General features: G+C 42.7%; 1 protein-coding gene across 4 annotated transcripts in view; it reads right to left on the bottom strand.

The window, feature by feature from the left end:
- The window catches only part of KCND3 (potassium voltage-gated channel subfamily D member 3), a 376,459-nt gene that overhangs the window by 350,498 nt on the left and 11,481 nt on the right, over positions 1–14,480 (bottom strand). For all 4 annotated transcript variants that reach the window (XM_083172800.1, XM_083172799.1, XM_083172797.1 and 1 more), the window contains exon 3: positions 4,987–6,159. In XM_083172800.1, the coding sequence (XP_083028926.1) occupies positions 4,987–6,092 (1,106 nt within the window). In that variant the 5' untranslated portion in view covers positions 6,093–6,159. The remainder of the gene's footprint in view (positions 1–4,986; positions 6,160–14,480) is intronic.

Raw genomic sequence — 14,480 nt, 5'->3', positions numbered from 1 at the left:
AAGTCATTTCACAGTTTAAAAAGGAGCATGCTGGAGCTATTATCCCTATACAATATCAATTTTCCATGGTTTCAGAATGTCACAGCAAGATTAATGCCTTCAAAACAAACACCTTGTACAGAAGAACAGAATTTGATCAATCTGAATATAGTGAGAGCTAAACCTATTTGACGCCTATGACATTTAAAATGCTTTTCCAAAAACAAATGACTTTCTTTTATTGGTTTGCACATCTATTTTTGCAACATTACTAAATACAGTGAAGCCATTCGATCTGTGGGTCCTCCCCCTGTGTTTTTAATCAAAGCTTTTAATTGAATGCATTTGTTTAATCAGTGATCCTTGAATATATCACTTAAAACTGCACTGTGGATAGAGGGGGTTATTCAGTCCTGATTGCATGCCTGCATATTTGCAGAGTGACTATTTCTTGAATGACTGCGCATGCGTCCGGATTGTAGTGCGCTTGCGTGAGGCCATTCATCGATAAAATACTGCTACTTTTTTAAATCACTGGCCATCCGGTCCTGGGCTAAGAACAGACTTCACACCAGGGCCGGCGCCACCACCATTTGCCTAGGGCGCCGGCACCTGGAGGGCGGCAGTTCGCCCCTCACCCCCAGCGAACTGTGTAAAAAAATTGCTGCCCCGGCGTCCCTGCAGTGCTGGGGCGGTCAGGGGTGTCCGTGCCGTAGGGGTACCTGCGGCGCCTTCATGTGTATAAAGCTGGCTGCAGCCAGTGGGGTCCCTGTAGTGAATAGCAAATAACTAGCGCTATGCGCGCGTCAGCGCGGGAAGCGCTAGTTATTTGCTATTCACTACAGGGACCCCGCCGGCCGCAGCCAGCTTTATACATATGACGGTGCCGCAGGTACCCCTACGGCACGGACACCCCTGACCGCCCCAGCACTGCAGGGATGCCGGGGCAGCAATATTTTTACACAGGTACCACCCCCCCTCCCTCCCCCCGGCACTGGGGCGCCCCCACCCCGACTCGCCTGGGGCGCTCCGGTGCCTTGCACCGGCCCTGCTTCACACAGTGGTAAAATCATCTGATGATGAGTGGGTTGTGAATGGATTTGCAGCTAATCGGAGGCCTGTGATATTTTTGCCGCCTTGCACAAGGCAAGGTTTTACTCAGTCTGGGCAGTGGCTATCTAATGGCAGAGTGATCGCAAGGGCTCGGCTAAATCGCACCACAGCGTTCAGGTCTGGATAACCCCCAGAGTCATGAGTGGAACGCTTGAGATGGATCTGCATAGTATCATATGGCAAACGTGAGGGGCCATCAAAGGGTGTGGTGATGGTGTTTACATGAACACTTGGCACTGGTCCTACCCACAAAGTATTGAGTGCAGCTCCTCCACTTGTGAAGCTAATGATTCTAATGATTGAATAATAGAAAAAATTAAGAACATGATAGCAAATTACTATAGTAGAGGCGTGTACTTAGTATTTACTGTTTATATTACAATTTTCAGAACACATGGTTTGACAACATCAGCAAAAGTGGAAGTAGGGTGACGTGGAGACTACTAAATGCCAAAGGAATTCTCAACAAGTATATCTATGGTCTTAGTTCTTTCTTACAGTTGTCGAAGGAGAGGAAGTTCACCAACTTGGAGTTAAAGCAGTTTGTGATGACCTACAGTGATTGGATCACAGCTAGCCAATCACACTTTCTTTCAAATTTTCAAAGTCTTGCTTGTGGTCATACAAACAGTAAACATTATAAAGGCTATTACGAGTAGTTTCTTGTTATTTTGTAAAAAACAACAACAACAACAACAAAAAGTATTTTAGAGATATAAAAAAGGGAATTGTTAAGTACAAGTGCACAATTCCATCAGCTCGATTTGAACAACTTTGAACCTTAGTTCACATTACAAGTTTCTGTAAGTGACAAGCATCATGGTGTTCATCATCTGATGTTTTTTTTTAAATTTCCATCTGCCTTGCTCATTGCTTTATTTAGAATGTCAACCAGGCATTAGGCTTTCAGCTCTGGTTCCATCAGCCAGTGGCACCCATGGTGCACTTGTGCAGCGCTAATAGAGATGGGGAATCAGCAGGTTGGAAGAGCTGATAGCATGGTGCCCAAATAGTAAGCAAGCACAAAACAAACTTTGTGGGCACTACTGGTATGTTCAGTTCCACACAGCTCCTTACACTTCTTGTTGTAGTCCCAGTTCTATTAAAAGCATAGAGTACAATATTGCTAACGTGGTCATGATTCAATCCTCTGTGCTGGAGGGGAGTTTCCTGGCAACTGGAATTCTGTTTCCATGAAACATTGTTACTGGTGAACACTGGAGACAGATTTTAATTGAAATGTAACACTAAAAACCTAATTCATTTTGTAGTAAAAAGATATTCTAACATTACAGTATGTACTTTCTGAAATCGTATCAGTCAGCTCAATTCTACTGAAGGTTCCGTAGGAAGTCACAAGAGAAATGAGCTCCACTAATATCACATAACAAAATGTACAGTATTGTCCTGTATCTCTTATTCTACAGATTTTACAGGAGAATCTTGTCAATTTTCCAACTGTCCTATTTAAAAGAAATGATTATAAAGAACAATACTGTGATATCAAACAATATGTTTTTACCTGCGTTGGTCTGATGACAGCGATACTACAATGCTTTACTATGCTTAGAACAAGCATTTTAAAAAATGTAGTTGACAATGAATAATCACCTTCTTCCTTAGGTATCAGAAATGTAAATACAGATCACACGCCAAAGTATTCTAACGGTGGTCTCGCTAGCAACAGCAGCAAAACAACCCGGAAAAAATGGTTTATAGATACAAGTACAGATATCACTTTCAAGCAAAAAGATGGTACAGTATATTATACAGTATATATATACATATTGGATAATGCTTTGATCTTATGATTGTTTTGGAACTACTACTGTATATACAGTAAGTATGTGCTATAAGCCTTAAAGCCACAGTTCCCTTAACTCCAATCAAAACTGCCACCTAGCTGCTCCTGCTCCGAGCATTCAATAAACAGGCCTGCTTGAAGCCCCTTTAGACATCCTGCTTCTTCAATATTTTAGTGGCTTTCTCCTAATTTCCATATCATTGATGGAAACTTTACTCCTGCATTTAAGGCTGTGTAGAGGTTAGAGATTTACTGGATTCCAGGGGGATTTAAAGGACTTTATGAAAACATAATCCCTTTAGATCCAACATCTGCAGTTCTGACCAATGATTTGTGATAGCTTCCATTTCATCCCTACATAGGTTCTTTGGTAGTAGTAAATTCAACTTCGTCATGTAACAACACATATAACCTTTTCTAATCATTCCAAAGAATATTCATTTAGGTAAGTGTATATTTAAGCCTATATGCAGAGTTGTCCAAATCTTTAGACTGTCCCTATCATCATGCTTCGTTAGATACTCATTATTATCAGCGTCCACTTTTTGTTTGAAAATTAGACTTTACACTTAAGGCAAATTCTCTATGCCCCCCCACCACCACCTTTGCTAAAGCACACATTTGCACCCATGAGCACAGTACCCCCCTTAATTTGACTCTTTTCCACCCTGCTACTGCCCTGAGAGCTCTACTTCGCAATCTGCAGCGGCCACTCCGTTATGGGTACAACTTAAAATCAAGCCCGCACGTCTGCTCTCTCCTATTGGTCAGCATTGGTCAGCTATTGGAGGCTGCACTTGGCTATTGTCAGGGAAAGTTGCAGGTCACTGGGGTCAGATAACCAGTACGGACAGTGCTGACAAGAATAGGTCAAGATGAGTTGGGGCTGGCCACCCTGTCTTACGTGACCAGGTGCATGGAATGCTTAACCTGTCACTGGTCACAAGTGTAGATGCCATTGAAATGTATAGAACTCTGCATGGCTTGTACCCAAATACACTTATACCTGAGCATGCATAATGTGAAAATCATGCAAGATTCAACCAGTAAGATGGGCATACTTCCAACTCTGTATCAGCCTCTTTATCTATTATCAAAAGTGCATCTTATCTATAGATCTAAACTTTGCACATTCAATTGTGAACATTAAATGGCAGTTAAATACAGTATAAATCATGAAATCAGCCTTATCTGATACACAATAATTATCTAAGAATATTATCTCAACACATTCTATTTAGAAAATAAAAAGTTTTTTTCTGATGAACTGACTGATATCGGCATTTTTCTGGTATTCTGGTTACACAACAGGCATCACGTGACAGTCTCTACATTTACATTACATATTCTATTAAAGCAACAACAGAATCAGGACGTGATGCATTGCTGGTGCACACTTGCATGAATCTGCATTTTTAAAATGAAATCTTAGTGTATACTGAAGCCTGATCCTCTATAAAAGGATCAGATATGCTTGAGGTACTCATGCGGGCAAGTGATGCAGATAGGACACAGTACTGTATTAGAAGAGGTTGGGGAGAAAACATAAACAGAAATAAAAGGATTTGAGAGCATTTCTTGCACATAAAAGGATTATTCATAGCCACAGACAGTCCCATCACAGGGACAGACGGCAAAGCTGCATTTTTCCCGTTACATTTTAATGTCTGTGCATATAAGGTTAATGGGATAATCTTCATCACGCCAGTTGTTCCTCTCATTCAAGTTAATGACACAGTGTTTAATGTATACACAGACCTGCCTGACTCCCAAGATGTAATATAAAGAGTCACCTTCATCTCATCAACCGCTAGCTAATCAAGAAAGCAGGTAGATGCAAAGCGCACACAAAGAATAAGCATAATTATAATCTGTTGTTTTACTTCAGCCCTATCTCCTCTAATTGATTTTGTGTGTCTATGTAAGCAGCTTAGCGAAAAGGGAAAATGCATTTGAAATCCCAAGGGAGTGTCATTAAATGTCATTGTACACGAATAGTAATCTACCTGAAGGAAAGAAATGAAGGGCTTCAAATGCTGCAGAAAGGCTCCGATTCTGTGTTCAACAAATATTATAAATGAAACACTTACCCCAGAGTTGTCATGGTAACAATGGTATACCAAAAGGAAGCAGGGATGCTAGTAAACTTGCTAGATGATGACCCTTTTTCAGCATAAAACATCACAGTGGCAAAGATAATGATTGCCATTGTCAGGGAGAATAGGAGGAAACCCAGTTCAGAGGCACAGCTCTTCAGAGTGTACCCGAGGATCCGTAAACCCTGGGAGTGGCGCGAGAACTTGAAAATCCTGAAGACCCGGAAAACCCGCAAGGTGACAAAGGCGCCACTCACATCCTCATTGTTTGTCATCACCAGACCTATGTAGTATGGCATAATGGCTACCACATCGATGATGCTCATGACGCTTCGCATGAATCTGTAGCGACTCGGGGCAGCAAAAAGTCTCAAGAGGTACTCAACTGTGAAAATCATGACACAGGCGGTGTCCAGGCAAAAGAAGGCTACAGAGTACCTTTCACCACATGGAAGCTCCTTATTTCCAGGCAAAGTTCCACAGGGGACAGTCTCCACCACATTGGTGATCACGGACAGTGCAATAAAGAAGCCAGTCACATAGTAGAAGACTAAGGCTAAAGTGCTGGTGTGAGGGTTTTCAAAGGCTCGCCACATAGTCTGGCGTAATGAAAGGGAGGGCATGGCTTCTTGGCTATGCTCAAATTCATTGTCATCCATCAGTCTTTCGGCATTTTCTCTTTTCCTGTCTTTATATTCTTCATAGCAGCAGTCGCCTATTATTTCAGGCAATATGCCATAGAAAGACAGTTCTTCATCGTAGGCAGAGATGCACTCGTACCTAGGGTAGTGCAGCTTGCCAGTTCTATAAAAGTTTAGAATAGCTCTGAACACTTCAGGATCACGATCAAAAAAGTATTCCTTACTCTCCTCATTGAAGAAGAAGTCCTTTTCTGTGCTTCCCAGTAGGGTGTCAGGGTACCTCTCCAGGGTAGTTCGCCAGGTTTGGAATCTTCGCCCACTGACATTGAGTATTATCAGCTCATCCTGTCGTTTGTTTTTATCAGCTGGTGCCAAAGGCATGGGGCAGTTGGCCACTGGCATCCACCCAATGGCAGCTGCCCTTGCAAAGGGCAGCCATGCTGCGACCCCGGAAGCCATAAGGACGCCAGGTCCGGTGGGTCGCTCAAATAAGTTTAAAACCAGCTTGATTTCAAATCAAGACCATCTGCAAATAAGAATACAAAAAGTCAGTGTCACTAAGAGTCTTACACAGATGGCAATATTTGCATTGATTTCAGGTATTTTGCTACTAAAGAAATATATAAATGGACACTATGCAGAAATGTACAGTGGGCAATCGTTACTCCTTGCTTAACCTTCGAAATCCATCAATTTTTTGCATTCATAAGAATAACTTAGTAACTGACCGTGAAAATATTGATTTATGATGATAATTTAAATAATAGAATACTGATTTCTTTTGCTTTCAATTATTCTGTCTTTGAAGAGAATACAATATTATGTATTGTGATAACGCTAGTCAGACATAAAAAAATTGCTGTTATTAACACAAAAGTTCAGGTATAGGAAACCCCTATACTGTACCTCTCAACCTTCCCTATTTTGGCAAGACATTGCTGCTTTTTGGGCACTGTCTCGCACCCTACCTGTGGACCACAATGTTCCACATTGGTGGTGTTGGGAACCCCCTCTGGCTTATTGCTCTGCTTAGCAATGCAAATGTTGAATAGATGCTGTACACATGCATGTAGTGGACAGAAGGACTGTGTTATTGTGCTGCCATGCCTCTTACTCAACTTAGTTCTCCTCCTCGGTGCAGCAAATTGAGAACAGGTTAACGAGTGCGGATTATTTACTGACATTACATATTTTCCAAATCTAGCGTTCATTCTAGCACCTTACAACTTCCAAAACCCATGCAGTGCCTCTTCCCTGCCTGGGGTGTCGCTCTCTGCTGTGGTGCTTCTAGCACAGTGTGGTCTGTATTTTAGAACTGATATGCAGACCTAAATTGTGCTAGAATAACCAAAGAAGAAAGTGATACCACAGGCAGGGAAAATGGACTGCAGGGTGCTAGAATGGACACTACAAATCTATATACAGTATGTATCTGACAACTAGGAGTATAGACCAAAGCGAAGATGATTTACTGTATGTACTGTACAAGTCTCAGAATTGATTAACTGCTCTCATGTTTGTCACATTATCTGTGCAAGTCTCGGCTTCCTCTCTGTGAATATATCACCTCTTTTGAGTTAGCCTCTGTGTCTCAGGGGGTTATTCTGGTTGATTCGCAAGGCTGCGAATTCGCAGCCTTGCGAGTCCACCAAACCCCGCCAGGCGAACGTCCACCCCTCCGCCGCCCCCGCAAAATGCAGCTTCGCCCGAACAGCTGCGAATGAATGTTTTGCATAAACATCCATTCGCATGGCTCGGGTAACCGCCCACATCTTTCGATGGTCACCGACCATCGAATGATGTTTAGCGTGCACGCCTATAAAAGTGACTTTTCAGTTACTTACATTTGCGTGCACGCTGACGTGGATATGGGCGGGCAGCCGACTTCAGGTGATGTCAGCTACCCGCCCCCCACACCCGCGTCACTGCCTCATTACCATGAGAACGCCCACCGTTCTCATGGGAACGCCCATGGAACGCTGGGTGTTCCCATATGGTAATGGGGCAACCCGGCGCTCCACACCCATCTCCGCCCCCCCCCCACACACCGCCATGGGTGCGTGTACCCGGCGAACCAAAAGGTCACCGTGGGTGCACGCACCATACGCCTGCACATACGCAGATACCCATCTGCGCATGCACAGACGCGCAACATCGGTACTGCGTGCAAATGCACACAGGACCGATGTGATCTGAATGAGGCCCTCAGTCTCCACATTTAGATTTCAGTTTAAACACACAAATCTAACTCTCTGCACATGTTACATCTGTTCCACCTGCAGTTACATGGTTTTTCCAAGATACAAAGGGCCTGATTAAGACCTGTTCGCTAGGCTGGGTATATTCGTAGATATACTGGGTAAATGTTGCACGCCGCCCTGCTGAATCCCTTCACTAGCTTGCGAAGAAATTTGTGTACGTTAACACATCTTCTCGCATGACTCCGAATGGCAGAAAATTATTCGATGGTCACTCCCCATTGAATTATTTTGGACTGACTTCTCCAGTGCCCACTATCTGTGGAATTCAGGGCAGGTCGCTGATGTCATGTGATGTCAACCGCCTGCATGCAGGCATTTGCATGTGTCCATCAAGTGTTTTCATGGGTGCACCTGAGTGGTCTCGTGTGTCTGTAGCACTGCCCACCATTCAGTGAGCGAATCCCCGGTGAGTGTGAAACTCGCCAAAGGCGTTTGTTCCAGGGGTTTGCAATCTGCCCCCCAATTTTTTTTTTTTTTTTTTTTACTCTATGTCCAAATCAGAATCAGGCCCCAAGTACATTTCTATGTGATACATATAGGGCCTGATTCTGGTTCACTTGCAAAAGCAAATTCTCTCTCTAATGGACAAAACCATGTGCACTGCAGGGGGGGGGGGGGGGCAGATGTAACATGTGCAGAGAGAATTATGGGCCCCATACAGGGCGACATTCAGGCATTTTCTGAGCAATTTTACTAAATCACTCAGAAAATGCCTGAAAACGCATGTATATCGCTGTGTTTGTAGACCCCATAGGGATTTACATGCGCCGCGCCACCAGTCTGAATCTGGCAGCGATTAATAACCTGCATGCAGGTAAATCACTCGGGGCCACTGACCCCGACACCTTGCTCAGCACACAATGCTCTGCAGCGCAGTGTGCTGAGAGAGATTGAGCATTCTGAGTGAAGTAGCTTTGCTCAGAACGCTCATTGGCCCGTATGTAGGGCCCCTTAGATTTGGGTGTTCATTTGTTTCTGTGCAGAGTAAATACTGGCTTCTTTATTTTTACACTGCAATATAGATTTCAGTTTGAAGTACAAACCTCACCCAAATCTAACTCTCTTTGCACTTCTTACATCAGCGGGCTGCAGTGCTCATAGTTTTGTCCATTAGAGAGAGAATTTGCTTTTGCAAGTGAATCAGAATCAGGCCCATAATGGATTGCAAATATATTGTTCAGGTGCATTTTAATAAAGAACTGAGAATACTTGATACATTACATACTAATTGGCCTACGGTGTCATTTCATTTCTTACCATGCATTGATTGCTTTGTCACTCATTTACCTGCATTTGAGAGTATCAATGTTTGAAAATGTGGATTTTGTGAAAAATGTATTGTGTTTTTTCAAGCTACTAAAATGTCTCTTGTAAGCTTCAATTAAACAGTACACACCGGTCTGAAGAATACATAACAATAGGTCAAATTACTGTTATGCCTGGGCCCCATAAAGGTATATAGTAGCTCTAGGAAAAGAGAACAGCAAAGATGCGCACACAAGCTTGAGGTTGTTTATTTAACCAGTGATGGAAACAAAAAAGGTAATATTTTAATCTAGGATAGCCGTAAGAGTCTATTGTGCAGTTTATTATTGCTTGGATATATATAAATATTTAATAAGTCAATCAATCAAGTTACAGGGAACTCTGGTAACAACAAAGGTGATGTGGTAGTAAAATATACAATGTGTACCTGTATATATTATTTACTGCTTCAAGCTATTTAGCATTATTTTTGCACGTGTTCTATTTGTTCATTCAATTAACAGTTTGATATGAAATGGTGATGAATATTTTTTAACAGTTTATACATTCTACGTTTCCTTTATAATGACAGTTAGGGGTTGTTTGGATGGTACTCTCCCTCCCTCCCTTATCCTTATATAGGGTTTGATTAATCTACTCCATGGGTCCTCAAACTGCGGCCCTCCAGATGTTGTGAAACTACAAATCCCAACATGCCTTGCCACAGTTTTGTTATAAGGGAGTGTTAAAACTGTGGCAAGGCATGCTGGGATTTGTAGTTTCACAACATCTGGAGGGCTGCAGTTTGAGGACCCATGATCTACTCCTTTACCTCTTTTACAAAAACTGATATAATCAATGGGGCAATGCAATTTATTAGAATTTACAAAGTGGTAGATAATAATAGGTAAAGCCAGATTATATGGTACAAAAACCCTTCAATTTGTTAACTGTAGTGTTTTCACACTGACCCCAAAAAAGTGTCTGTAAATTTTTAAATAAAACACTAGACAACCAGTGGCGTCACAAGAGGGGTGTGAGCAGGGCCGGCGCCACCACTAGGCAGCTCTAGGCATTTGCCTAGGGCGCCGGCCATGGAGGGCGGCACTTGGGACAGAGCAGGTCACCTTCCCACCCTGGACCCAGGTGAGGTGAGCTGCAGCAGCGCCCGCACCCGCACCACTACCCCACCCCTACCGTACAGCAGGAACTCTCCCGGGCGGTGATTGACAGCGGGGGATCAGGAAGCGTTGCTGTGTTATGATGGTGCCATCGGACACACAGCGCGTGCGGACACTGAACTTGCGCTGTCTCACTATCAGCACAAGCACCATCATAGCAGAGCAGTGCTTCCTGAGCCCCCACTGTCAATTGCCGCCCAGGAGAATCTCCCCCCCTGGAGTGACCCGGCAGCGGCGGTGGACGCATCACCCAGCCCCCCCCCCCCCGGCGGGTGAGTGGCAAGTGGGGGGCGGGTTAGCGTTGGAGCGCTCCCCCTGCCTGGGGCATTGTGGTTACTAGCACCGGCCCTGGGTGTGAGACACAGCTGGGTGTCACCTGCTGAGTGGTAACATCAAAATGCTAGCTCTGGCTAAATGACAGGAGCTGAGTGCTGCATTTTAACATAATATTCAGCACCCATCTCCTGCCCTTTTGTGCAGGTAGGACCAGGCACTGTAGCCTACACTGTCTCTGGGACAGCCTGCATCTCCCAGACCCCCCAGTGACACAAACTGGAGTTGGGCAGTAAGGCCACACCCTCTAAACAAGACCACACCCCTTTCCCATGTTGCCCTATTTATTATCTACAACCACATTGGGTGTCAGTAGCTAGTGACACGTCTGATTATAACTAGTAGGGAGAGGTCTATGCTAAATCAGTGAATATGAAGTTAACATTTCTACTATGTCTTCAGTCACACCAGTTAGTCCCTCTCAGCCAGGAACAGTTATAATTGCCATAACAAGCATCCTTTTCCCTCAAGGGGCCAGATGCACTAATGGTGTGTACACACGGTAAGATTTGGCTACCGATGTTCCCGATATAAGGAACATCGGAATCCAAATCGCATGCAAATCACATGCTTTTTTAGGGCTTGCGAGCCCGATGCGCTGTGGATGCTCGCTCCCGTGTGAGCGCAAATAGGCATCCAGATGGAGAGGGCAGGCAACACTATATAGTGCAGATCTGCACTATATACAGTAGTGTAAATTGTGCCCCTCTAGCATGCCGTGAGATGTAAGTCCTGATGCGATCTGATCGCATTAGGACTCGCATCTCACGGCATATCCTGCCGTGTGTACACACCATAAGCCTCAAATAGTGATCAAGTGTAGAGTGAATAAGTACCAGGCAATCTGATATCATTACCTGTAGTAGGGCTGGATTAAGGGCATAAAACCTGAAAATGCTCAAGGGCCTATTGTGAAAAGTAGAGAACTAAAACATAAAAACCATATTACTAGTGTACACTAGGTTTGCAACATTTGTACATCTGTGTGTAACAATGACTGAATGTGTAAAAAAGGGTCTGATGCAAGAAGCCAGCATTTAGCTCACTGGAACTTCCGTTGTGATTCACCTGTGACTTTGTATGTCACAGACAGAGGCGTAACTCTGGGAGGCAATGGAGTCATCTGCCACCGGGCTCCTGCTCCCAATGGGGCACCTCTCCTCCCCTGCAAATTTAAATCAGTTCATTGAAAGCAATATACTTATATATATAGTAGGCCCATAGACATCACACTCACATAACATACATACTTACACACATGCATACGTATATTTATATAAGGTGCTGTGTGTGTGCGTGTGGGGGGGGGCACCAATATTTATCTTGCCTCCGGGCAACTAGGGCGAACTTACGCCACTGGTCACAGATGTAAAATCAATCCCTGTGCAGCTAACATACAGCCTAGCACCTGTAGTACACAATGAGTGGCTTTTTACTTCATCTGTGACTAAAAGCAAAAATGAAAGAAAGAATTATTGTGAGGTATGGCATAAAGATGAACAGTGTATGAGGACACAGCTGTAGACTTGCACATGCCAGTCTCATCTTATTGCGGTGAACATGGGTTACACAGCAGAGTAAAAGCACAACTGGGGACATTTGTAACTAGCACTACTGGAGCCATGATATGTAACTGGCACTAAATAAAGTATGTGCAAGAAAATGATTGCTTAGCATTCAAAGTCAGTGCCTGAGATAGTACACAAACTTTGTTTCATGTTTTGAAACCTTGTTTAATGCACAAATAAAATATATTTGTGTGTATTTCATGTGGTTGGTGTGTTTGTACAACATAAATGCAAGATACCTCAAGATACATCATTGAAATATAAAAATATTCTGAAATATGGAATAATTCCGTTATTCAAAATTCTTCTGGTCCCGAGCATTTTGGATAAGGGATATTCAACCTGTATGTAATCTTCAGGTCAAGAATTTACTGTACTTAAGAACTTAACCTATTTATGCTAAGGAGAAGGCACCACTGCTTGGGTAGATCAGAGTAAAACTCTGGTGAAATAGGGAAAATGGCAGATTTTAATTTACAAATGTGTAGATGCGTTTCAATGCAGTCCTATTGTTCTGGAGAGAATAACTGCAGTTTTGCACATCACTATTTGCACATTATCAGTGAATGCATACTTGGCTACTCTCCTGGAGGCCAAGAGATTCACACATTTCAGAAGCCTTCTAAGGCCGAAGGTTGCGTCTTTATACAAAAATGGTCGATCTGAGCTGCCTCCAGTAAGAATCTTAATACAAATCCAGGCAGCTGTGACGTTTGCATGGTTATGCACATCGACTGCATACTGAATCAGCAGCTGTGAAGGCATTTCTGTACATCTCTGAATCAGAACCTTGGTCTCATCGCAGATGCAGCAAAAGCTGCTCACAGTGTACATGCTGGTTAGAGACATTGACCACACAGGAATTGGTTTTATACACATACAAAGAAACAGATGAACAGAACTTGGTGTAAGGAAAAGATGTGGCTAATTGCACAGATTCTGACTCACACACCTCACTGAGGAGTGTATGCTAGCAATGGAGTTCTGTCACTCCCAGGTGTTTTAATTATGAAAATACAGTAACATACACATTTTAAGCTAAAAAGATTCTGCACCTGGTTCTCTGGGGGGCTACTGAGGGGCTGTATGGCAAAAACAGGATATATGTAGTATTTGAATCCTGCTTGGACAGACCTAATAATCCCACAGATAGATTTTAAGTGGGAGTCTGGGTCACCCTACCTCATTGCTGGCCAAACATAATGCAATACTTCAGCCAGGATCAGGTAATTGCTTAATATTGCAATCTCTATGTATAATAATACTGGGGAACATTCAATCTGTCGCCAGGGATTTAAGAGTCTTTCTTGATTAATTTTATGCTATTGATCATGAATATGCCATGCTTTTTTTTAATTGGCTCTAGTATTCGAGATACGCATACTGTATATGAATGCGTTATGTGTCTCAAATATGACTACCAGATACGTTGTCACGAATATAATACAATTTTGTCATATTGTTGAAGAAGGTAGTTGTTAAAATAAAAAAAACAACTTTGTGGATTCTGTTAAGTAAAGTGCACTAGACTACGAAGGTACTTCAAATGGAGACAATGATTGAATTTTATTTTTCATTCATTTCACTGGGGAACAAAAAAATTATATTTTGGTTCTTCACAAAGATTTGAGATCAGTTTGAGAGTACTCACAGGTCCTATTTTTTCATTAGATTTTTGGTATAACTGAACTGGCTCATGGTTTCAAATTAATGAAAAATAATACAATTCTAATTATTTTCTCCATTTGAAGTACTCTACTTGTCTAGTGCACTTTACATAACAGAATCAACGTAGTCTATCTTTTTTAACAACTACATTCTTTCAACAATAACCAGATTTTGTTTCATTTGTGATAACATAGCTGTAAGTCACTTTTAAGACACATAACCCAGGGTGGAGACATACAGTATGCATATCTCAAATGTTAAGAGTGATATAGCAAACTGAGCTTAAAACCCAAGAGACTGGACCTTGTCCCTTTTAATCACATGCGGGGCAAGCTGCACATTCACTGTGTTATTCTCCACATGTTTGGCATATGTAACCTTTCCAAAAGCCTGGTGCATGGGTCAGGAATTTCTATAGGCATCAATATCTTTATGTGTTTCTTTTTAACTTTGTGCAGCTGAGTTCTTGGCAGTGAGCCCTAAATGAATATATAGTAAATAGAAACGCATGCTTAAGTTGATAAGAGTTTGCCAGTAGTTCAGAGGAAAATACAGAGAGAGTTTGAGTCCGACAGCAAAGATTCATGGTCC

Source organism: Crinia signifera, chromosome 2 (genome assembly GCF_055691185.1).
Source record: "Crinia signifera chromosome 2, ASM5569118v1, whole genome shotgun sequence".
Classification (NCBI taxonomy): Eukaryota; Metazoa; Chordata; class Amphibia; order Anura; family Myobatrachidae; genus Crinia; species Crinia signifera.
This window is presented reverse-complemented; position numbering and strand designations above follow the sequence as displayed.